At 35.6% G+C, this 25,475-nt stretch overlaps 1 protein-coding gene across 2 annotated transcripts in view; it reads left to right on the top strand.

The window, feature by feature from the left end:
* Positions 1 to 530: 530 nt before the first annotated feature.
* Positions 531 to 25,475, top strand: part of WDR35 (WD repeat domain 35) — a 49,182-nt gene continuing 24,237 nt past the window's right edge. The window contains exons 1-11 of one of the 2 annotated variants that reach the window (XM_032497082.1): positions 531 to 554; positions 1,228 to 1,345; positions 6,692 to 6,763; positions 7,824 to 7,916; positions 9,647 to 9,774; positions 11,207 to 11,341; positions 12,326 to 12,491; positions 12,618 to 12,763; positions 16,209 to 16,334; positions 18,675 to 18,860; positions 21,872 to 21,932. In XM_032497082.1, coding sequence (XP_032352973.1) covers positions 531 to 554; positions 1,228 to 1,345; positions 6,692 to 6,763; positions 7,824 to 7,916; positions 9,647 to 9,774; positions 11,207 to 11,341; positions 12,326 to 12,491; positions 12,618 to 12,763; positions 16,209 to 16,334; positions 18,675 to 18,860; positions 21,872 to 21,932 — 1,255 coding nt within the window. Of the gene's footprint in view, positions 555 to 1,227; positions 1,346 to 6,691; positions 6,764 to 7,823; positions 7,917 to 9,646; positions 9,777 to 11,206; positions 11,342 to 12,325; positions 12,492 to 12,617; positions 12,764 to 16,208; positions 16,335 to 18,674; positions 18,861 to 21,871; positions 21,933 to 25,475 lie in introns of those variants that run through there. The other variant, XM_032497083.1, reaches the window with a different exon arrangement.

Genomic DNA, 25,475 nt, shown 5'->3' with positions numbered 1-25,475 from the left:
AAAGGTGCCAGCCTGCCAAGCACAGTAAATGACTTTGCCCTTTCGACAACGTTGGGACTTTTCGGCTTACACAATGCCCCACCATCAGGACTTCATCTGAATGGGCGCCTTTACTCCTGAGTTGATACTAACGCCTCGGGCAAGCTCCACCGCGACCGTCCCAGGTGTGGCCGGTCCTCGGAGCCCGCCCGAACGGAGGGCGGCTGAGACGATGAGGCAGAGGGGTGAGGGCCGCTGCTCCGGCCCAGACGCAGGACAGTAAGGCCAAAACGCAAAGCTACCAGGTCCAAGTCCCATTTGGCCCTGCGACAGCGGGTCCAGCAGCCCCGAGACGTCAGCGCAGGCGTACGACGCTCCGCGATGCGAAAGCGACGCCGGAAGTGTCTCTCGGCGCCCCGGATGCTACCGGACGGCGACGGTTGCCAGGGCGACAGGAGCTTCCGAAAGCCGTTGGTACTCTAGATTGGAGACTTAGAAGTTTCTTTGTTGCAGGCTTTAACTGCTGGGCTCGTCCTCTCGGGGTCCCCAGGATGTTCTTTTACCTGAGCAAGAAAGTGAGTTTCCCGGGGTTCGCCCTCGCTCCTCCTCCGATCGCTCGCCCTGCGGGCGATTCCCGCATCCTGCCTTAGAGGCCAGGCGTCGTGATCGCGGCTTCGCCATCCCTCCTCCCACTTTCCTGCCTGGTCCAGCCTCGGACCTCCTGCTGAGCCCGAGATAGTCCCGGTGGAGCCAGCAGCCCTCTCGCACGATTCTTTCCCATTCCCGCCCCGGGTTAGGTCCTTCTGGGGGAGCTGCAGGACCCTGTGTGCTTCCCTATCCTTCCTCCGTCACCTGTTGCTGATGCAGTTGACTTAAATTCTTTGGATTATCACGGGCCGCTGAGCAGGAGAAAAATAATAACAAAAAGGAAGACAAACTGTGTGTGCAAAGAGAATATGGATTGATGGTATAGGTTTATACCTCCATTACCCCCTCTTCCTTTAAAAAAAAATCCATCAGGTCACTCCTCTCTTGGGTTCTTTCCCAGTCACTCACCTTGTCTTGTGTGCAGTTCATTCTCTTTCCCAAATGGCGGGGCCCGGGGCAGTTCAGGGGACTATGCTCATTTTCATAACGGCTCGCACTTCTGCAAGGCTGGCCGTTTTTCGTCTTCAGCCTTCGTCTCGGGTAGACCCATTCCCGACGCCTTCGTGAAGAGTTATGAGAGTGGATCTGGTTGCTTTTCAGATTGCCATTCCCAATAATGTGAAGCTGAAGTGTATATCTTGGAACAAAGACCAAGGATTCATAGCATGCGGTGGTGAAGATGGATTACTGAAAGTTTTGAAATTGGAGACACAGACAGGTAAATGGGAATGCAAATCCAAATGTTTGAACTCCATGGGAAATCATTTGTTCAGTGAGATTTGCTCATGGTATTTGTCAGTATGCAATTCTAATTCTTTCAAAAGGAAAAGAACAAAACCCCAAACATTCTGTGGTGTTTTTCTAGAGTATTTTTGTAATAAAATTCAGAGAATATCACATGTAAATGTTAGATGAATTTGGCTGAAGTTATTGATGGAAAATGAAAAAGAATGAGGAAAGAAAACTGAGTCACTGTGTTGCCCTAGGCAATGTGTGTTATTGTGCTGTGTTATTAGGAGACCAATAAAAATGATGCGAATCAGCATTTCAGTAAGGTTACAAAATCTCACATTTTGGCAGATTATTTACAGGTTTATGTCATCCTTTCTGATTTTCAGATGTGTGAATTAGTATGCACCTAGTTCTCAAGAACAGAAAATTGGATTAATAACATTTTTATTAAGAAGTCTCTTGTGTTTTATTGCTTGATTTCTCTCTTTCTGGTTCTCTGGAATCATAGCAAACTGTTACACATTTTGTTAGGATCTAGTGTTGCTCCAGGTTGGAGAGCTAGACGATCCCTAATCTAAATTGTAGATCTAGATGAGGAGATTGGAGTTGGAACCTCAGCTCTGCCATAAGACTTCTGAATGTCTTTCAGCACATTGCTGAATATCCTTGGGTTTTAGTTCAGTTTTTTGTAAAATAAAGGATTGAGCTGAATTTTTTTGGATTCCTTACAGCATTGCTTCTCAAGCATTATCAGACATTAGGAATCATCTGATGAGGTTGTTAAAATGGATTTCTGGGCTCTAGCCCCAGAGTTGATCTGGAATGGGGTCTGACAATTTGCATTTCTAGTGATACTGACGTTATAGGTTCTCAGACCACACTTTGAGTAGCACTGCTTTACAGCTTTGAAGTGGTATTTAGGAATATTAATTGAGCACTTTCTATGTTTGGGGTGTTTAACCTTCAGTATCTCATTTGACTTCATAATAATCTTGAAAGGTAGGTATTCCAGATGAGAAAACTGAGCAGTTAATAAATGGCCCAAGGTCACATAGAAAATAAGTGACACAGATAAGATTTGAAATAATGGGAATAGAAAAGAGTTTTACTTGAGCCAAACTGAGGACTATAGACGGGAAGCAGCCTCTCAGGTAGTTCTGGGAAACTCTTCCAAAGAAGATGGTTTTATCTCTTGCTGAAACAAACAGCATCAAACATGACAATGGTACATTCCTTCAAGGAATGTATATGCTTCCTACACAACGAGTCAGTCTGGCTTTGTCTTTGGCTCCTGGGAAGAGAGCCTTATCATTGAAGGAGTACCAGCACTGAGCATTTATATTTATCTTTGTGTTCAGAATGGACATTCTTTACTTCTGGACAATGCACACTTTAATGATTAAAACAGATACACAAGATATGTTTGATAGGCTACAAAACAGGCTGTTCTAGTTAGCATAAAGTTTAAGTTAAATAATAAATAAGCCAGAATGACTTCCCCATACTTCAATATGTGAAAATTTCTTCTGTCAGAATTTAGTTTGTCTCACTTTCAAGCCCTCGGCTTTAACCACTACACAGAGGGCTCATGGACAGCCTCAGTAGAGAGAGAATAATTGTTTTGATGTGTTAGATTAATTCTATGAAATAAGAGGCAGATTTGGAAGGTAGATACTTATGTACCAATTAGAGTTTGACCTCTGATGTTTAGCAATTTAATCTCCCAGTGCTTTAGTTTTCTTAACTGTGTTAAGAGAAAATAATTTTTGTCTTTGTTGTTTTTCAAATATATAGGTACATATGTGTATGTATGTATTTTTTGTTTTGCTTAAAACATGTAGGAAGTTTTAGTTACATTAAGAAATGCACTTATGTTGAAGACTTTTCAAGAAAAAAATTACTTCTTTTCCTGTTCTGCACTTTTGATGAAGTATGGTTAGAGTATTCTTTGCAATTAGTGAGCAAGATGGCATATAGATTCTTGAGCGTCTTGAAAGATGGAGTAAATTATTTGTTTTGGAATGTAACGAGTGTAAATCATATTTTAAAGAGATAAATATGAGAACTATTGCTGGAAGATTCTTAAAAGTTCAGTCTATTGTATTTAATAATCATAGTTGTGATACAACAGATCCTCCAGTAACAATTACCAGATATTGCATTCCTAGTACATGTGAAGTACTGTGTTGTACTAAAGATGCAAAGATGTGACTTTGTAAGTACCATTTTGGAGTTTAGCTACAAAATAGCTAAGTTATTATCATTCATCAATATAATGTAACAATCCTCTACATCAGTAAAACACCTTCTATGGCATCATTTTAATGGCTCTTTAGTATTCCATTATGTTGGTATATATGATAGTTTATTTAACCAGTTCTAGTGTTGGACATTTAGATGTCTTCATATAGGTTGTCTCTAACAATATCTTCATATCTAAAGATATTTATTAAAGATATTTCTTTGTGTAAACCTTCAATTACTTGCTAGGATAAATTTCTAGAAGTGGAATCCACTGGATCAAAGGTCATGTACATTTATTTATAAAGCGTCTTCGTATGTTTAGACAACTTATCTCCTAGGAAGTTTGCACTACTTTGCATTCCCTGTGGTGATGTACCCGGTTTTCACTCCCTTGCCTTAGAAGGAAAGGAACTAGAACCAGCATTAGCCTGCAGCTTTTTCCATCAGGTTAAGATAGGCGGGTGACTTTCTTCTCTCACAGGCCAACTTCCATATGTTTTGCTGGAGCCCACCTCCTCCCTCCTTCCATGGACCTCATTACTTTTTTATCCTCTCTCTCCTTTGAGTTTCAGTTTGATTTCTCCCTCTTTTCTCTCCCTCACCAGTGATTTTCATGTTACAAATCCAATGGACAGCTTTTATTTTTGGTTCTTATCAGCATTTGACCTTTCCTTCTGTCTTGAATCATAGTTTTTCAAGACAAAAGGAGGACTGAAGTTTTAAAATTATTGTTGTATTTCTATATATTGCTTTTCCCTCCTTTCTCAATCTCTTTACTAGATTTTCCTCTAACTGTTGGAATTCCTGAGAACTTGGTTCTGGGCTCTCTTCATTTTACATTCTCTTTAGACTTATTCTTTCATTCCCATGGCTTTAAATGCCATCTGTGGGGTGATGATTCCTAAATAAACATCCCCAGCCCAGTCCTGATTTTTCAGACTTAGACATCGCCACAAGAATCTTTCATGGGTTTTAAATGCCTTCTTTTATTGGTGTCTTCTTTCATCATCCAACGGTTATTGGTACATGCTTTTAGAAGAATTCTGTCAGTATTACCCAATTTTTGTTCCCATGCCAGTCTGGTTTGTTTCCTCATTGGTCATGGGGAGTTTAGGAATGTAACTCACTAGAGTCTTGGGATACTGGTGGCTTTGCTCTACCTCTACCTCATTGAAAACTTTTGGCTTTTTTTTTTTTAACATCAGAACTTTCAGATGAATTTTGCAAAATTTTCTGCATGATCAAGTTCTGGAGTTGCTGCCAGCAAAAGACAATGTTTCAATGTGGATTATACTTGTTCAACATGTAAAGTGGAATTCCAAAAAATTATTCTCATCTGTCAGAATATATTTTGTGAAGAGTCCTTTACTTAATAGTTTAACAAAGAGAAAGTATGCCTGCTGTGCAGAATTATGAATTCAGACCATATAAATAAAGGGAAGGATGAAACTATTTCATCACACTTTCAGATATGTTAGGTCCTGTAAACCCTTAGAATCACATATCATTAATTTCACTTGGTTACAGTGACTATCACTATAGGCATTAGAATGGATTTTCAGTGCTATAAGAAACATGTTTCTAGAATACTAGAATAAGGTTTAAGTGTGTAGAACAATTTTTAAGCGATTCAATGAGTGAAAGAACCTTCTGTTAAAAAATAATGATCCACCTAATGTATATCAACAATATTTATTTTGTCTTAATTGTTTGACAGATGATTGTGATGTTATATATGTGCATTCTTGTTAATGTTACCAAGACAGTAACTGGATAATTAGAACTAGTGGTTTTAGAGGAACTTAGGTATTTTTTTTCTGAGATTGTTTTCAGAATAAAGGATATTTTTCATAATATTTTAACATACATGTTATTTGAAAGTAGAATTTTATTCAGCAGCAACTTTTATAATTCCCATTCTCACAAATTCTTAAAAGAGTTTCATAAATTAGTGTTTTTAAGTAGATGTTTTAAATGCTGTATTTTACATGTATTAGTCAGATTTTCTAAGTGAAGATTAATGTACTGAGATGACATATTAATGTATTATTCTCTACAATATGATTAGTAATCAAGGAGAATAAATCACTTTAAATAAAAAAGTCTTTAAAGGCATACATTGCTCTTTGGATAAAATCTAAAAAAAATTTTTTTTATTGTTTCCTGCAAAGACTTCCTAATTTTTCCTGTGCCCATCACTTCTGCCTCCTCTTGGGCCATTCTCCCCCAGTTCAACCACATCGGCCTTTTTTCAGTTTGTCAGAGGCTCTACACTTCTACTCAGGGGCCTTTGCCTCGCTGTTTCCTAGCCCGGAATACTGCCCCCCTTTCCCTGCCTTGCTTGGCTTTTTCCAGTTTCTCCCTCAGTCTCAGCATAAATATCATTTCTTCAGAAATCCTTCCCTGGTTCTCCCTCTGTCCAATCTAAATTAATCCCCTTCTGTTACTGCCTCTTTTTATACCTTTACTTCCCCAGTTTATAATTATATATATATATATATACATAGTTATGTGGGTGTGTGAGGGTGTATTTAATATCTGTCCCCTCAGTAGACTCCAGGCTCTCTGAAGGGAGAGGCCTTAACTATTTTGTTCATCATTTTATATTCAGAACCTTCCACAGTACATAGGGCAGTGTGGCCATTCAATAAATATTTGTTGAATGAATGAATGAATAAATACAAGATTCTGTAAAATCTAGTAAAAACCAGTTTCCAAAATCTTTGCTTTTTGATCAATCTTATGCCTTAGAGTTCTCAATCTGTATCTCATAAATATTTTTATGTGTTATCTTTGGGGAAGGAATAAGTAACAATAATAATGTTATATATTTAGTATACTGAATAAACAACATCCTTTACACATTTTTGCTTTATTTTTCCAGAAAAACATCTTTGCAAGAGGGTACATGTTATTGTTCATGTTTTTGCCATGAGAAAAGCGGATCAGAATGAGGCATACTTAAAAGAAATCTTTCTAATATTATCCGGGAATAGGAACTCCTTTCAAAAAAAGCAAGAAATGTCAAAATTTTATAATCTGCCACTTAGATATTTGCCATAGTATTTTTTTGTTTTTGTTTTTTTAGATGATGGAAAGTTGAGGGGTCTTGCAGCCCCTAGTAACCTTTCTATGAATCAGACTCTTGAAGGGCATAGTGGTGAGTCATGTAAATTTTTAAATCATATTTGAATAGTATTAACTTTAGGAATTTAGAAACTGTCTACTTAATGCAACAATGTCATCCTTTTAAATAATGGTAATATTTTAAGAAATCATTTCTATTTAGCCATAATTAATACAGCCTAGAGTCATTCACCAACTTTCAGATGATTAAATAACATCTTCAACAGATGTGAAAAAAAGTGGCTATTTTATATTTTATATATTAAAAATACTGATATCTGCCTATGGATAGGATATAATCCTTTTTTGGAGTCTATCCTATGGTCCCAGATTAAAGTAGACTAAAGAGGCATCTGAATGCACTACATGAGCCTAGACTGAATCATGAAATGACAAAAACAAGTATCTATAAAGGACATTATTTGGACAGTTGATAAAACTTGAAAGTGGGCTGTGGGTTAGATAATATTGTACCATTACTAAACTTTCTAATTTGTAAAATGGTTTTACAAGAGAAATGCTCCTGTTCTTAGGATAATCACACTAAAATATTTAGGGATTAAAAACTGAAAGAAACCCCATTTGGTCATATAACCCGGAGGTTTAAGATATGCTCAAGAGTTTGTTACTAATAGGATGGAAAACAAGGTTGAGGGGGGGGAGAGAAATAGGGGACACATCAACCACAAACAAATATCCACCCCCTCCCCTGACCAAAAAAAAGTACTTAGTATGGTGTCCTTTGGGCATCATAATCCTTGGGAGTCAGGCAAATTGGGTAGATTTTACTTACATTTGTTTCTGTCGTCAGATATAATGGCAGCTCTTGCAGCTGATCCTACAGGGACTTTAGCTGGCATGGAATAGAAACAAACATGTGAAATAGGGTTATGCGTTCTTGTAGAAATGAGTAATAATAGTAGCTACATCCTGTGAATATCTTTGAGTAATATTAAAGTAATATTAAAAAGTAATATTAGTTGCCCAGGAACAGTATTGATTTTAATCTGCCCTTGGTATTTACTGTAAAAATATAAATTTGAAATTAACTGTGGCTCCCTTTTTGGTTTCTAAACTGTTTTATAATTTTTTAGGTTCTGTTCAAGTTGTCACATGGAATGAACAATACCAGAAGTTGACTACCAGTGATCAAAATGGTCTTATCATTGTTTGGATGTTATATAAAGGTATATTGGGAGAGTTTATTTAATCTTTCACAAAATGGAGTCTGGATTACAGTATCTGAATGGGGAAATAACTTCTTTTAAATAGACCCTTTTTTAACCAGCAACAGGAGGAGTTCACAGGAGTGATATTTCTGAATTTATGGCTGCCTACTCTTCCCTTTAACATTATTTCTTTTGAACTGTGACCTTGCGTTAAGAAGGTGAATTAGATGACTGTTGGTTATCTCCAAACTGAACTTAGGACTCTTAGCATTATAGTTTCTGCTTGAGATAGCCTTTTTTTTCTTTTTCTTTTTTCAGTTTTCCAGTAAAAATTGGTTTCTCTGTGGTTGGTGGCTAGAGTTAGTTCAGTAGATAAGAACATATTTATGAAGAAGTCAAAGGCAATAATTCATTTCCTTTAATGAGTCAGGTAGCTTCCTTTTCTTCCACAGATACAGATTTTATCTCAGCTCTGACTAACTGGCTCACAAGTTGTGCCTTTTGCCCACAAGAGAGAGAGAAGGATTAATTTAGGTGCATCACCGTTACCAGAAAAATAACTTAATAATACACATTCTCTTGAGGCCTGCAGCCATCATCTTTAAATGAAAAGGGCCCCTTAGTTCATATGTGTTGTTTTGAAAACGTTTAGGGTATGCCTTTTAAATATTCTCAATTAAAATATGCTGTAGTACATGAATTCATTTATTTATTTTTAGAGTTTATGTCTGTGTGTATGTGTGTAGGTAGTAGAATGTGAAAGTACAGGAGATTAAACTTTGTCTGTTTCCAAAGTAGGTCTTCTCTGAGCCTCAGTCTTGACTTGATGATACCCTGCTCTGACTAGTTAATCCACATTGCATGATTATTTGCCTGGCTTCAAGCCAGAGTTCCCTGTACCAGAATGTAGCAAAGCCTTTTAAAAACAAAAACAAAACAAAATGGCCTTGTGATTTATCTCACATTTGGTTATACCTTGAGTCAGGTCACATCTCACTCCAGCCCCTTGTACAAGAACGTTTTTGTCACTCAGCATTAGTGATGTGGTATCACCAGTGTGATATGAACAGCTTAAAATTTTTTTCAAGTAGGCTTAGAGTTTTTACATAATATGCTGATATTTAATACGCCTATAGTCAATCATTGGAGAGTTTATGCATACGTATAAAGGTATTGTAGTTATTCTGGTTTTTTCCTTGTTATGTGAGATGCACTCAAGTGGGAAAAGTTGGGCTTTGAGGAAAATCAATTGTTTTGGTTCTTCCAAAGCAAATGAAGTTTTATTTTTCAATTGACAGAAAAAAAGAAAGAGAAAAAGATTATGAAAATGAATATATGTACGTATATGCATGACTGGGACATTGTGCTGTACACCAGAGGCTGATACATTATAATTAACTGTACTTTAATTAAAAAAAATTCATTCTGAACAAAAAAATTGAAATAAATCAGTGGGAAAATGTAAAAACAAAAAAAGAGAGAGAAAGAAAGCAAGAAAGAGGAAAAAAAAAGATGGGCATTTATTGTGTTTTCTGTGATAACCTTTGAAGCAATTATTAGTTAAGACCTAAGTTAATTTTGCATCTTGTTCTGTTGGATTTGAAGATTTTATAGTTTGATGTGTCAAGTTGTAGAAAACTTTGCAGTTATTTATCCCACTGTGTATTTTATGGCATGTTTTCAACTCTGAAGTACCATTTGTTAGATGGGAGTTTTGACTTGTAATTTGTTTTTATTTGTGAAAACAGGCTCATGGTATGAAGAGATGATCAACAATAGGAACAAATCAGTGGTTCGAAGTATGAGCTGGAATGCCGACGGACAGAAGATCTGCATCGTGTACGAAGATGGGGCTGTGATAGTTGGTTCTGTGGACTGGTAATGCATTTTTGCACCTAGAGCTAAGATCAAGATTTAGCTGACATTTTTGATCTTTAGAGGTTTAAATTAATTGTCATATGTTAGCATTCTGACAGGGAAATGAACATGAAAAGGGAAAATAGTTGCCTTACAATTTGATGACATTCAAGAATCATTTATTTTCAAGTATAGTCAGGTAAAAAAAAAACAATTTAAAAGTTTCGTACAGTAGCACTGGAAAAAAATGAATTTTTCAGAATTATTTTAAATATATCTACCTAATTATATGACTTATCTTTACATTTGTTAGACTGTATTATAAATATGTAAATATTTCAAAAAGTATGTAGAGGTCTAACGATCACTTTTTAAACATTGAGATGAAAATGATATATAACAGTTTCAGGAGTATAGCATAATGATTCAGTATTTTTATATATTATGAAATGATCATCTGGTCATTTTTTAATAGAACTGAGCATGTCATTGCTGTGTTTTGTAGGCTAAAAACCTATATCTTTAAAATTCTAGTTCATCCATAACACTAGGGCTTCTAAGAGTTTGGACTTTTGTTTTAGTGTGAAGTTCTGTCCATTAGAGAAATAATTTACTAAAAAAATTTTTTTGTACAGAAAATAGTAAATTTTCTGAGAGCCTTCAAAATGACAGCTGTAGTTCTAGGCACTAGGTACAACAAAAAAAATTTCAGATCTGGATCAGGAGAGATGGGTAAGTAACCAGGCAATTACAATGCCTCGTGATAGGTGCTAAGGGAGGGAAGATACAGCAACACATGGAAGAAGTATGCAACCCAGAATCAGAGGGATCAGGGAAGGCATCCTGGAGGAAGTGATGTCTATGCTGAGGCATTAGCTACAAGGAAGGTTGGTGTGTACAATATCCTAGACCTAAGAAACAGCATTTGAGGAGGTCCAGAGGAGTTGAACTTACCCATGTTTAGGGTATTGAAACAATTTTGAGAATCAGTGTAGTATAAAACGAAAGGGGAGAAGAGTTGTATGTGATGAAATTAGGATATTAGCCTAGATTAGTGTCTGACTGGGGACATACCTCTTTCTGTGTATTAGGGGGCAAAGCAGAAAGGATAAGTGGCTTCAGTTCTGTTCCGAATGTTTGAAAGTGGGAATGGGGGATATCTTTTTTGAAAGCTTTTATTTTCTTCCCAAAGTGGAAGTGAGTAGGAGTGAGGTTCTGAGTCAGAGTTTAGAAGAGAAGGAGGAAAGTTGGAAACAGCTGCTATTTCAGATGCTTAGTAGGGTGTTTGACACATAGTAGGTGCTCAGTATTGACTGAATAAATTGAACAAATGCATGAATGCTGTGAAGAGTGTGAGAGCTTTTTCAGGAAACAAAGATTTTTAGAGAGGTTATTGGAGAATCATGACCTTGAACTTTTAATGAAATGATTATGTTTTATGTTTTGTTTTAGGGAATCGCATTTGGGGAAAAGACCTGAAGGGTATACAGTTATGCCATGTAGCCTGGTCCGCAGATAGCAAAATCTTACTTTTTGGAATGGCAAATGGAGAAATACACATTTATGATAATCAGGGGAATTTTATAGTAAGTATATATATTCTTTACTTTTATTTATAGTTTTATATGATTATTTTCTATATCATTCACATATGTATACACATTTATTTATTATGATAGTTTATGTAATCAAGAAAGTCTTCAATTCAGGTTTTCCTCCAATCATCTAAAATTGTTTAATTAAAAAAACTTCTGCGTTGCTTTAAGGTAAATTAATGCTCTTAATTCTGATTTTCTGGTAGCTGGAAAGGACAAGACCTCAGTGTATTGAAGCTGAGGGATAATGAGTAGGATGATGTGTGGTTTAATCTTTGTGTCTTCTAATACCTGAAGCCAAAGTTTCCATGAGATACCAAAGATATTTTTGTAGCAAGCTACTAAAGATTGTAAAAAGGATGGAAGACTTAAACATCAGGTCCTGAAAAGAAGACAAAATAGAATAGGCTGAGGAAGCATAGTATCAAGAAAAACCTTGTCTTTGTGAGATCTGGCTGTGATGGATCTCTGACCTTACTTCTGGGGCAGTTTTTTTGAGGGGGGAGGGTAGGTAATTAGGTTTTTGTTTATTTATTTATTTTAATGGAGGTACTAGGGATTGAACCCAGGACCTCGTGCCTGCTAAGCATGCACTGTACCTCTGAGCTCCACCCTCCCCCTACTTTTGTTTTTACTGAGGATTAAGATGTTACATAAATCCACTCATTTGTGAAAGTGATAATAACCAACCAACTTTTACATGACACTTTGCTATTTTCAAATCACTTTTGTATACCTCGTGTCATTGAGTCTCATAAAAACTCTAGGCATTTTTTTTTTTTATCTTCATTTTACAAATGGGGAAAACTGAAACTCAGGTAAAGTGATTTGTCCACGATTGGTAAACCAATAAGTGATGGAGCTTGCATCCCAAACCAGATTTTTAAATTTTTTCAGTGTTCTTTATATAACACTCTGATTCATACTGACTCCTGTTTTAAAATATAAAATACTAACCTAACTGATTTTATTTAGATGAAAATGAAACTCAATTGTTTAGTGAATGTCACTGGAGCAATCAGTATTGCTGGAATTCATTGGTACCATGGCACAGAAGGCTATGTGGAGCCAGATTGCCCTTGCCTTGCTATTTGCTTTGACAATGGGAGATGCCAAATAATGAGACATGAAAATGACCAAAGTATGTAATTTTTCTTTTTTTTTAATGTGGAGAATTAAAAAAATATTTTAAAATTGTCTTTAAGATGATAAAATTCTCTAGGCTAAGTTTTTCACTATAATTGCTTCATTTTTTCTTTTTGACTAGATCCTGTTTTAATTGATACTGGCATGTATGTAGTCAGCATCCAGTGGAACCACATTGGCAGCGTGCTAGCTGTGGCAGGCTCCCAGAAGGCCATCACTCAGGATAAAGATGTAAACATTGTACAGTTTTACACTCCATTTGGTGAGGTAAGTGTATTAAAGGTTTTGTCTTCTTTCTATTTAAATATGCACTGAGTAAGGGGGGAAACTGAATGGAGGGAGGGATATGAATTTGTCACATTTTTTAAAAGGGACATTTCAAGTAAAAATGATGAACCATCAGGTGAATGTCTTTGAATGTTATCCCCATATTATAAGTCTTCATGGTTGTATTTTATCATGGAATTTATTTGATAATCTGTACATTTAGAAAACCAGATGTTTCACATCAGAAATCACTAGGGAGTAGCTGAGAATATTTTCTGTGATCTGAATATGCATCTCCTTTTACAGCTGGTTTTTGAGTTATTTTTAGTATAATTTAGTTGTTCGAGGTTAATTTTGGGGGGTTTTAATATGATATATTAAATATGCAAAGATATTAAATATACATATCTGTGTGTCCTTTTCCCAAACTTCTAGTAGTTTTAATTTGTTGTGGAATAAATAATTATTTTAAGAAAATCTATCTTAATAATTAATCTTAGGTGATGCTACATTAAAATATAAGTGTTGTTTTCATAAATACATGTGCTATCTTCCTCAATAGTATTATTAATAAATTTAATTTTTGAAGAGAATTTTATTTAAGCAGCAGTAGAAAAGATCAAGTAAGAGGATTCATATATTGTACATTTTAAAGTATTTAGAAAATGAGAACTTAGTAGTAAGTAAACTTAATACATTTTTGCCTATTTTATTTTCTAACTTTAGACTATATTCAGTCTCTTTTGGACATCCTGTTGATTTTTATAAATTCATCATAGACTTCAATAATACATATTTTTGGCTACACAAAAGCCTATACCAGTTGCTCTACTATTTTAATATTAATATTTTTATGTATTTTCATAATTTTTCTAAGGGTAAGAAATGGTGTCAGCTGATGCTGAAAGTTACCCAGTACAGTGTGCTCTCAAGAGCAGGTACTCTCTGTACGTTGTCAGCTAATAATATTTCTGGTAGATGTAAAAGCTAAGGAAAAACAAAAGCATAGTTCTCAAGGTTCCTAAATAATTAAAAATCTGAGTTCTAGTTATCTCAATGTTGATAGCCTCCTTTTTATTTATTTTTTTATTTTTTTAAAATTTTTTATTGATTTATAATCATTTTACAATATTGTGTCAAATTCCAGTGTTCAGCACAATTTTTCAGTTATTCATGGACATATACACACTCATTGTCACATTTTTTTCTCTGTGAGTTACCATAACATTTTGTGTATATTTCCCTGTGCTATACAGTGTGATAGCCTCCTTTTTAATTCGTGTTCTTTATTGGTTATTTTTGTTTGTTGTCATTGTCTGATTTATCATTATATTATTTTACCAGCTTATTCTTGTTAGTTCGGTCTTCTCTAAGTATAAAAAATTGCATTCAAAGGTCTTCTTGCTTTGTCTTGCAAATCAACGTGTTATGTGTTAAACTGAAAACTGTAAGTAGTTTTCAGTATAGTTATAATTAAAAGTATCTAACATAGTTCCTTGAGGTATTTAGTCACTTAATATTTTTTATTTTGTTGTGTTTTGAATGAGTGAATATATGAGGGATTTGTTTTTGGATCTGTGTTATTAAGATAGAGAAAGTAACTTGGAAGGAGATTACCTAAAGATTTAAACTTAAGGAAAGCCTCAGAGAAGTATTTGCTTTTGATTCTGACGGCTAGGGTCTTCTGGTTTTCACAGTGTGGTCTTAGCCATGGGAGGGGTAACAGAGCATGTGGTTTGTAGTCAGGTTGACCTGGCTTTGGCTTTGAATTCCCTTTCTACAGTGTAGTTTCACTTAGAGAAGTCATTTAACTTCTAAGACTCAGTTTACTTATTTCCTGAAATAAAGGTAACACCTCATGACATTGTTGTAAAAATTAAAGGAGATGACAATGGGAAAATGTCTACCGCGGTGCTCAATGAATGTTTACTAACCGTTGGTTTCTCCCCTGCTGCTGCCACCGCCTGGCGTGTTTGCGGCGTTGGGAGATGGCCTTGCTCTCGCAATGTGGGTTGTCAGTACCAAGAGTGATGTTGTGAGAGCCTGCTTATTCCCTCTGGCTTCATACAGGCAGCAGGACAGATAGAGTGGACCCTCCTAGGTTAAACCTTTTTTCCCCCATTGATTTCCCTGGCAAAATAGAGTTTAATATATTTGATTTTAGAGCATACTTACTTAAGAACAATGGCTACCAGGGTGATCTATTAAAATTCTAGGGATTATACTCTTGTGTCAAATAAGCAAAGATTAAAAATGTTTTCTTTCTATGGCCACATTAAAAAAGTCTTTGTATTTGTTTATTCATTTGTAAATTTAGCCATAAAATAGAATGTGTTAGTATATGAAGAAATTAATTTGACTGCATTAATTTACATAATAGGTATTTTTTGAATACTTGTTTACCAAGGAATCTATTAAGGGATAGGGAAATAAATGTGGATATGATAAAGTTAGTGCTCTCAAGTAGCTCACTGTCTGAATTCTCTGGAACTCTAGAGGGAGGGAAGAAGGCAGGAAGTAATATTTAAGTTGTATCTGTTTAAGATGCCTAGGAGAACTCCAGGAGGATGAGGAACAGGATAGGGGAGGCGTAAGGGAAAGGGAAGGATGATTTCAGGTGGAAGAGATACTATATGGGCCAAAGGCATGGAGGCACGGGCGTTCCCTCCTGTGTGAGAACACAGTCATTATGGCTAACTAGTAGGGTGCTGAACCAAAGAGTTTTGGGCAAAGGGGAAAGGCACTGTATACTATGCTAAAGAATGTGATGGTGAGCTATTGATTTTTTAAAATTATTAAACATTTTTTAAAGCAGAGTAGGATATGATTGGATTTGTGTTCCTGAATGATAACTGTGGCATCGGAGTGGAGACTGAATTTGAAGGGTGGGAATGATAAAGAGGCAAAAGGTAAAAATTGCAGTTAGGAGGCTATTACCATAGTTCAGCCAAGAAAGGAGGCAGCTGTAGTGGAGGACAGAAAGGGGTGAAAGCAATAGGGCTTGCTGACTGCTTGGCTGTTGTGGGTGGGGTGGAGATGAACGGGATGCAAGACTTAAGGATTGAGTTTACTACTCCAATATTTCACTTGATTCTACAAAGCACAGTTTTTTACAACTCTAAAATTGGGATGCATCTTATAATCGAAGTTGTCCTATTTTAATTAGCAGTGTAATTTTCTTTCCTTAGTTGTACATAAAAATAAAGATGCATATTTAAATCTCTGCAATCTTAGGTTTGATGAAATTTGATACTGAATTCTTCGGCTCTGGTTTGTAAACTTCTATCATAATACTTGTTTTTCATTATAAAAATTGAAGGAAAATGATTTGAAGTATGTAGCAATCTTTCACAAAATATTTTTTGTACCACTTTTGATCTCTGTGAAGTGATTTTATTTATTTAATTGTGATAATTTAGGTTAAATATAATAATTTTTTTTTCAGCATCTGGGTACTTTGAAAGTTCCTGGAAAGCAGATGTCTGCACTATCCTGGGAAGGAGGTGGACTGAAAATTGCTCTAGCTGTTGATTCTTTTATATATTTTGCAAATATTCGACCTGATTATAAGGTAAGTATCATGAGCAGTTATAAAAAAAGATATTTTTTACTAAATAATTTTGTAATAGCTGGAAGTATAATGTCTGTTTCTTGCTTATATTCATAGCCATTTTGTTTAGAAGCCAGTTGAAAGGAGGCTTTTTCAGTGTGAAGACCTTAGAACTAGTAAGCTTTTCTAGGATACTGTATATAATTAGTAAAATTATTCCTGCAGTCAGGGTCTCAGCAGGAAACAGAGGAGTAATTGAAGAGAGATTCCTGAAGGGTTTATTACAGCAGTATGGACAGGGCTAAGGGGACCAGTAAGGAATGACAAAGCCAGCACCCAGGGACTAGCAGCAGTGGGCAAGAGAAGGAGTATTGTTCCTGGAACCCACTAGTGTGGTCGCTGTGCAAGAGGGGCTGCCCTGTGGGAGCACAGCCACCGCTAGCCGGCTGGGCAGAGACAGCTTGGGGGAATAAATACTTTCACCCAGTTATCTACCTGCTGGTGCCTTCTGTTGGCCAAACCCAGCTGGAAAGCAGAAGGCAAGGTAGCTCAGGTGATGGAGTTCACAGAAGTCATCCTCCAGGGCAGAGAGCAGGGTAGAGAAGGGCAAAGTGGACCAGGAGAAAATAAGAATAAGCAGTGTAATAACTAACCAGTATTTTACCTTAAAGTTAACATTTGAGTCATAACAAGATCTGAAGTATGGGATTGATCTGGTAAACTACTAAGAATATTTGTTGTGAAAAGACTTACATATTTAATTTTTAAAGATCAAGCACCTTGGAGAAATGGCTGATTCTAGAACTAGGGTGGGGAAAGTGAAAGATGAGCCTGGAGCATCTTATAGTGCCAGGAAGTAAGGAAGTGCTCAAAACAGAAAGGTGGGAGTGTGCCAAAGGGACAGAGGAGCCATCTTGAAAGAGCTCAAGGCTGGAACAATCTCAGCAACGAAATAAATGACGTAACATTGGATTTTCACCCAGATTATAAAATAAATGTCCATGAGTACAAACCAATGTCAATAAATTATTAAATAAATGGGGGAGAAGAAACAAATCTTACAGAAGTATTCTAACTTACTCAGACACCACCCTCCAGGAGGTGGAGTGTAGTCCCTCCCGTTCCCCCAACTTGGACTGCATTTAGTGGCTCACTTCCAAAGAGCAGGGTATGGAAAGGGGGAAAAAGAAAGTGACTTGCAGCGGAGAAACCTGGCAAGCACTACCTTGTCCAGGCGAGCGAGGCCAGCGTCATCGGTGATGTCACATGGAGCTCACATACCCCTGCTGTGACATGATGGGCGGAGCTCTTCACTTGTGGGGTGGTCTCCCCAAAAACCAATGATCCCCTTCTAAGCCTGAGAAAAGCAGCAGACAAACCTGAATTGAGGGACATTCTACATTAATACCTGACTAGTACTCCTCAACACTGTCAAGGTCATCAGAAACCAGGGAAGACTGAGAAACCATTACAGCCCAGAGGAGCCTCAGGAGACATGATGACTAAATGTGGTGTATTCCAATTGGGATTCTGGATTAGAAAAAGGATATTAGGGAAAAACAAATAAAATCTAAATTAAGTTTGGAGTCCAGTAAGTAGTAATGTATCAGTGTTGGTTTCAGTTGAGACAGATGTACTGCGGTAATGTAAGATGTTAACAGTAGGGGAAAATAAGTAAAGAGTATAGGGAACTTTGTAGTATTTTTGCAAATTTTTTTGAGTTGAAATAACTTTAATTGGTTTATTTTTAATCACATTTTTCACCTTAGTACAAGTCCCTTTATTTTTATTTTTTATTAATTTTTTTAATTGAAGTGTTGTCAGTTTACTATGTGTTAATTTCTGATGTATAGCATAGTGATTGTTATACTATTTTTGCAGTTTTTATATAAATCTAAAATTTTTTTAAGGATGGGATAAAAAAGGCAGAGGACCTATCTCTGAATTTTGGTTTGGGGACTCAGAATTGAACTCTGGCAGGGGTCGCTCCTTCTGTTGCCCCCAAGCAGCTGTTGTTGACTGCTGAAAAATCTGAAATTTTCACCACTGAAGCTTAAATCTTACAAATTAAATTAAGGAAAGTTAAACTAAGTTTATTTTGAAGCATATTTTTAAACTGTCTTTATTACTCTTAGATTTTTTTGTTATTTTAGTGAGAAAAGGTCTTAAGCTGAATATTCAGCCCTTAACGCTTCCATTTCTAAAGAATGGATTTTGTCACCACTGATAAACCACATATCTGCAATATTTCTAGAAGGAAATGTAATAATATGACTTTCCCAATGGTAATTTCTTTCTCCCTTTCTCTCTTGTCCCTCCTATCTTCCCTCCTTCTGTTCCCTCCCTTCCCTCCTCCCACAGTGGGGTTATTGCTCAAACACTGTAGTTTATGCGTATACCAGACCTGATCGTCCAGAGTACTGCGTTATCTTTTGGGATACAAAAAACAATGAGAAATATGTTAAATATGTCAAGAGTCTCATTTCTATTACTACCTGTGGGGATTTCTGCATTTTGGCTACAAAAGCTGATGAAAATCATCCTCAGGTAGGTGTTCCTTGATGTCTTAAAACTTAGGTGGGTTAACTGCTTGGCAGAATTGGGCTATGGTTATCCATCTTCTCAAGCATGGCCTCTATACTGGCAGATACAGCAAAGTATTGGGTCTTTTGGCCAGGTCTGTCTAGACCTCTGCTTGGAAAACTATGTGACTCCATTGGTTCTGTGTTCCCTGATTTTTTCTCCAATCAGTTAATCCATTGGCAGTTCATACTGACCAGTACTGAAGCTTTTTGTCTCTGGAATATATTTAAAATACCACAGTTCTTTTCCAATTTAAAATTCCATAAGCAAAAATGAATAACCAGATGTCTAGTACAAATGCTCAAGAAATTATGTAACAGTGACCATTTATAACAATTTGGGTAGCTTTGACATTCAGAAATGTACTTTTATGTGGAGTTATATTACTTTAAAAATCAATGTCTCATAAAATAAATAATATAAATAATGCCCTTTTAAAAATATGCTATAAATGTAAATATTTCCAGAAATATGCAAATTTTTCAAAAAAGGACTCCTTTATCTTTGTCTGTGTTATAAATTATTTTATCACATTAAAAAGTATAGAATTTTTAGTTTAGGGTGGCCATTTGAACAGCCACATTTGGCTCTCTTCTCTCCTGAAACTCATTAAAACAACAGGAAAAGTATTTTTAAAAAAGCCATACGCCCATAGGGACCAGAAAGGGAGAGGAAACGGCATCATAATTTCGGGGGTTAGAAAGTAGGTGGGTTAGTGGTAATTACCTTAGCAGACCCAGGAAAAATGGGATCCTCAGCCATTAGTAGAGAAAGCAAAGAAGCAGCTAGTTTTTATCATAGAATCCCAAAGAGACGCAGGACTTGATGGCACCTCACAGCAGAAAGAAACAAACAGAAAAGCAATTTGAAAGTACCAGAGATTATGCAGGCAGGAGAAAACTTTGGGGAAAAAAGAGGGGCATCTAAAGAAGCAGATTTCTAGATCCCCTTCCCACTACTGAGCTCATAGGGAGCTGCCCTTCTACCTCCAGGGGAGACTGGTTTGCCCCCAGAGAGGGTACATAGTCTGCACTGCAGGGCACCATGCATCAGGAAGGGTCAAGGAATTTGCTGAGAACAGGGCAGTTAAATAATGCTACCCTAGGCTTCTTTTCCCACTTGGTTCCCAGGACAGATTTCACCAGATCAGGTGTCATAATGGCATTCGACTTGTCAACCTCAATACTTTGGAGAATTGCTTTCAAATTTCTGAGGGAAAATGACTTCCCATCTTGAATTCCACACCTTAAGCTAATTATTAATGAAATATGAGGGTGGAATTCAGACATTTTTAGATATACAAGATCACCAAAAATATACCTTCCAAGCTTCCTTATCTTAGGAAGTTACTTCAGGAAATGGTTCACCAAAATGAAGAATAAACAGAAAGACGAAGAAACAGGGTCACCTGACAACAGTGGTAAAGAGTGGTACCCGCTGACAGTTATGCACATGCCGAGGCAGTCGTCAAATGAGAACAGGCCACGTGGCTCCAAAAGAAATTCAAGATGAAATTAATAGAATACTTACTTAAATTAATGTGGTTTAACTCTTGAGGGGAGACATACAAACTGGGGGATAACTGGACTTGAGTTAGTAGTAAATACCAAGAAAACTAAGCACAGAAAAAAAAAAAGAATTACCCACTACAAGGAAAGCAAAATACGCTTGAAAGGAAAATAAATCATGTTATACCTGACTCAGCTGTGGGCCAAAATAGTCAAAATGCTATTCTCAACTGGATTTTTTTTAACATTAAACATTTTTGAAAACTGAAGTATAGTGAAGATTTTAAAAACGAAATCCTGATTTAACAAAATTATAATGGAACGATGGAGGGATGGGTGTGTGCTGCTGTGTGATGGGAGCCTGGGAAAGAGGGGTGAAGGAGGGCTCAACACGTAGCTGTCCTGGTGGGTAGTGGTTATGTAATGCGCCAGACTGAAACACAAGTAGCGTTGTAAGCATGTTACTTAGATTTGTGGAGGTAAATATCAAAAGGATGACATACAGGAGCTGGACGTACTTAATCTAGGGAGCAAGCAACGGGAAGTTGTGGGGATGGGCGGGACTTCCTTTTTTAATAAGAAAGTCTTATTTGATCATGTGAATGATGAATATATAAAACATTTGTATTTTGTGACAGTAAATAAGCTTATTTTAGGTAGTGAAAGAATAAATTATGATATTTTAGTATAATCCTTATTTAGTTTACATGTATGAAATTAAACAAGTTTTATGTGAGGTACTGAGAAAAGAAAAAGTCTACATGCATTGAAAGTTGGCTTATTTGAAGTTATTATTCTAATCAGGAAAATGTCTATGTAAAATAATATTCTTAGTACTGGATATAGAGAAGGTGACTAATGGCAAAAAAAGAGAGAAATTATTATTAGAATGTAAAGTGTGTATTGTGCTTGATTATTTTTCCTAATACTAATTATTGATAATTATTTGTGTGTGTGTGTGTGAATCACTGGGCATTTTAAGTTATTTTCATTAGGTTAGATTTTGTTTTTTCTGAATTAACTGACTTTTTTTTTTGAATTTCTATCATTTATATATTGCTTCAAAGGAGGAGAACGATATGGAAACATTTGGTGCAACGGTAACAAATTAAGTTAGCTCTTATATAGCTGGATATAGGATAAAAATGAGTTTTGAGGTTGTAGCTGATCAGGAATTTTAAAGGTACAAATGGTGAAAAGTAGCCAGTGTACTTGTGTTTCTTAACTGATCTCTTAATAACCAATGTTCCATTAAATCGAGAAATCAGCCTTGGTTTAATTTTAATTCATATTTCTTTATTTTTGATGCTGTAGATTATCTTTGCTATTCTTTGCACTTAATTTTATCAATTACTTCCATGGTAGTGATACTTGAAAAAGAGATAAGCATGTTCTGTTAAACATTATTTCTTTTATTGAAAGTACATAAACAAGAGGTTTGATATTTTCTATTTTATTTGTTCACAGTTTGTGCTAGTTCTTTGTAATTCTATTGGCACACCCCTGGATCCCAAATACATTGATATTGGTAAGGAGATGTTAATATTTATTTCCTCTTTAATCAAATTTTATTTGTGAAACTAATTTAAAAGTGCAACAATGGCATTATTAATTAGAATGGTATTCTCTAAAGCAAGGATGAGCGTACTTCCTGGCTTGCCAGGCTCAGTACCAGTGTATGCCTGTTGTGGTAGAATTATTAATAACTCCCCCATTTCACTCTCAGAAGAATCCTGCTTAATACAGTAAATTATAAGGTTATTAAATTGACAACATTCTCACAACTTCCATACTGTCATCATTTGCTTTAAATGGGAAGTATAACTTAGAGGAATCGGTATCTAACCTAATGATTCGTATGTAATAAACTGAGGATTATAGAAAGAATTTTCCATGGAAGCACTTATTATTAATAAACTGCTTGTAAATACTTCTCTTCCATAAAAAACACTTTAGCTGCTTGTGAAAGTGAGTTTGTCCTTTCCAGATTTTTCTAATGAAATCAGTCTGTTAATAGGGACAGCTTAAAAAAATTCCTGACTTCTTGTTTTCAGAAGGCATTGTTACTGTGGATTTACCATTCCCTCTATCCGATAGCTATGAAAGTAACCATTAAAAAATTACAAATCTTGTTCTAAGGATTTTGTCAAAAATCGTTACCAATATTTTGTTGCCATTTCACTATATTTCCAAAATAATGTTTTTCTTTTACAGTGTATGGTAGTTTATTGGACAAGGAATTAGAAAAAATAGTTGGTTTCAAAAATTGAAAACTCATTGAATTCTCTGAATCTGAGAACTAGTCCTTTTTTTTTTTTTTTTTTTTTTTTAAGATTTCACACTCAGCCTTAACAATCAAATGTTAAAGTCTGCCTTCTAAATGTTTGTATTTTGTTAAGGTCTTTGGGTGATACAAGCAAATGTGAAAAATACTTACTGACCTCAAAGATTTTATACTGTTGTGTGTAGGGTCTTGATAACTCATCTTTATACGTTGAAACTTTTCAACTTCATGTCTTATATTCACTGTTACATATGTATGTTTATATGTTTCTCTCTCTATATTTATATATATATATACACACATAAATGTTAGTGTTCTTTGTTAATGTTAGTGTTCCTTAGCTTAAAATTATTACAGACTCTTATCACATAAATATATTCTATTTATTAGAAATATAACAGTCCTAAATCTTAAGGGATGAATTCTGACAGACTTCAGATTATATGCTTTTTCTTTTAATGTCAAAAATTTTAACATAGAATCATAATGATGACAGGGTTAGCCTCAAAGTAATTTTAATCACAGGCAGTCTATTTTTTTAATAAAGACAGATGTAAATCCTTTACCTTCATAAAATGGCAAATGCTTGAGGGCATGATTATTTGTATTTTTGAGACTTGAAACTTTTTTTTACAGTCTCGCTGGCTGAAATTTTAACAAACAGTCCTTTCATTGGTCTGCAGTAAACTCAGCCAAAGACTCAACATTTTTGTTTCATACGTATCCTGTAAAATTCCTTTTTAAAGTTTCTGTGCCAAATTTTCATGAGGACTGGAGGCTAAAGCAGAAAAAGTATGTAACTGTTATCGTTCTAGGAAGTGTAATTTTTGTCACCTACTCTTCCTGAAAATCTTTATAGAAACTTTAAACAAGAACTTTATGCATTATTACAGAAGTTTAGTTTGTGGGGCTCTGTTATACTGCACATATAGGAGTTAGGTTTTTGGGGGCCTCTTCCTTTGAGCCCTCAGAATATTCGGTGTGCTTCTATCTGAAGTACTTACTCTGCACTGTGATTATTGATTTTCTTGCCTATCCTCCCCACAGGATTTTTAGCTTCTTAAAGATCTATCTACATTTATTCATTTTTGTATCCCCACTGCCTAACACTGTACAAATAACAAGTGTTTATTGACTGTATGAAAGTATTTTAAAATAGAATCCATCTATTTAGCAAGCCATCAATGAGTATATACTGTTTCAGGTACTGTACTGGGTATTCTGACATTTCCTCTAGGATGTCTAAACAAATAAAATGTAGTTAATCTATTGAACAATGACTGTTGCTCCTCTGTTGTGTGCTAGGTACTGTGCTAGGTGCCGGATAAGTGGATGTCAGTGCGTAAGAATGTCAGGGACATTCTTTTCTACTTGGAGAAGGTTTCATTTGAGCTGAGTTTTGAAGGATCAATATTTCTTCAGGTGACATTTTAAGGAGAGGAAACAGCATTTGCAGAGGAATGAAAGCATGAAAAGTGCCTGAAAAGTACCAGGTGCCGGTGCTGCGGCCATTTTGGTGGGAGCTTGTATGACCTTTCTAATGACGGCCTGTAGCACACGCACTAGGTCTTCCATGTGTTCCAGAGAGACGTCATTTGATCTGAACATTTCAGTGCAGTTTCAGTTCACCAGCTCTTTAAACGGCTAAGAAATGAGTAAGTAGGAAAGTGGGGGAACATTACAGATGTAGACATTTATTTCGGGCCTCAGCATTAAAATATTACAAGCAGGTTTTACTTATAAGTGAATTCCTAGATTGCTTTAAATTATTTTACATCCTCGCTTGGCTAGTAACTACTACCTATTAGTGTTACAATTAATGGAAGCATAATTACTTTCTTTAAAAATTTTTCCTAATAATCTTTCTAGATATTTTGAATTTTTTCTTTCCAGGTATTGAATAGTTGAAAAGGACATGGAGTACTTTTATCCTGGTTGTGTTTTTTTTTTTTTCCTAAAATATTCTGTTAAAATTTGGTCTTCTAACTTTAATTCTAGGAAGCTAAGAACTAAATCCACCTGGATGGAATGGTTAATAAATAAAGATTTAGCATAATTTATGTAGGTAGAATTATCTCCATATGAATTTGCTGAAGCTACTCCCATACTGATTGAAAACAAAGAACATATTTTATATATATTTGGATTTGTTTTTTGTATTGACTCGTGAATTTGTATATGGTTTTATTATTAAAAATAAAAAGTAATAGCAACCATGCCTAACAGTTATTAACCCTTAATGAGAAGCAATGGTTAAGAGCACAGAGTCTAGAACCAGAATGTCTGGTTTTGTGTCCCAGCTTTTACCACTGTCTAGCTGTGCAATTTCAGCAAGTTATTAACCATTCCATCCTTCAGTTTCTTCATCTGCTAAATGGAGATAATAATAATGCCTACCTTATAGGGTGGGTGTGAGTTAATATATGTAATGTATTAATTATATATTATAACAATATAATTATATTAAATGCTTGACATATAATTTTTAAAAATTCAATAAATACTAGCTTTTAAAATGATTAAGTATTTCTTCTATGCTAGACACTGTTCTGTGCTTTAGAGTTTTTATCTCTTTTAATCCTTAAAGTATCTCTGTAAGGTTGGTAATATTATTATTATTATCATCTTCAATTTATAGTAAGCAAACTGAGGTTCAGAGAGTAAGTAATTTACTTAAGGCCACAGAGTTAGCAAGTGCCTGTGTTTGAATCCAAGAAATCTGACTTGCTTTGAAGCACTGACATTTTAATTTTGAATTAATTAGGCTAATGATAAACTTGTGCTTAT

This window comes from Camelus ferus, chromosome 15 (assembly GCF_009834535.1).
Source record: "Camelus ferus isolate YT-003-E chromosome 15, BCGSAC_Cfer_1.0, whole genome shotgun sequence".
In the NCBI taxonomy this organism is placed as follows: Eukaryota; Metazoa; Chordata; class Mammalia; order Artiodactyla; family Camelidae; genus Camelus; species Camelus ferus.
The sequence above is the reverse complement of the archived record's forward strand: the minus strand, read 5'-3'. Positions and strand labels throughout refer to the sequence as shown.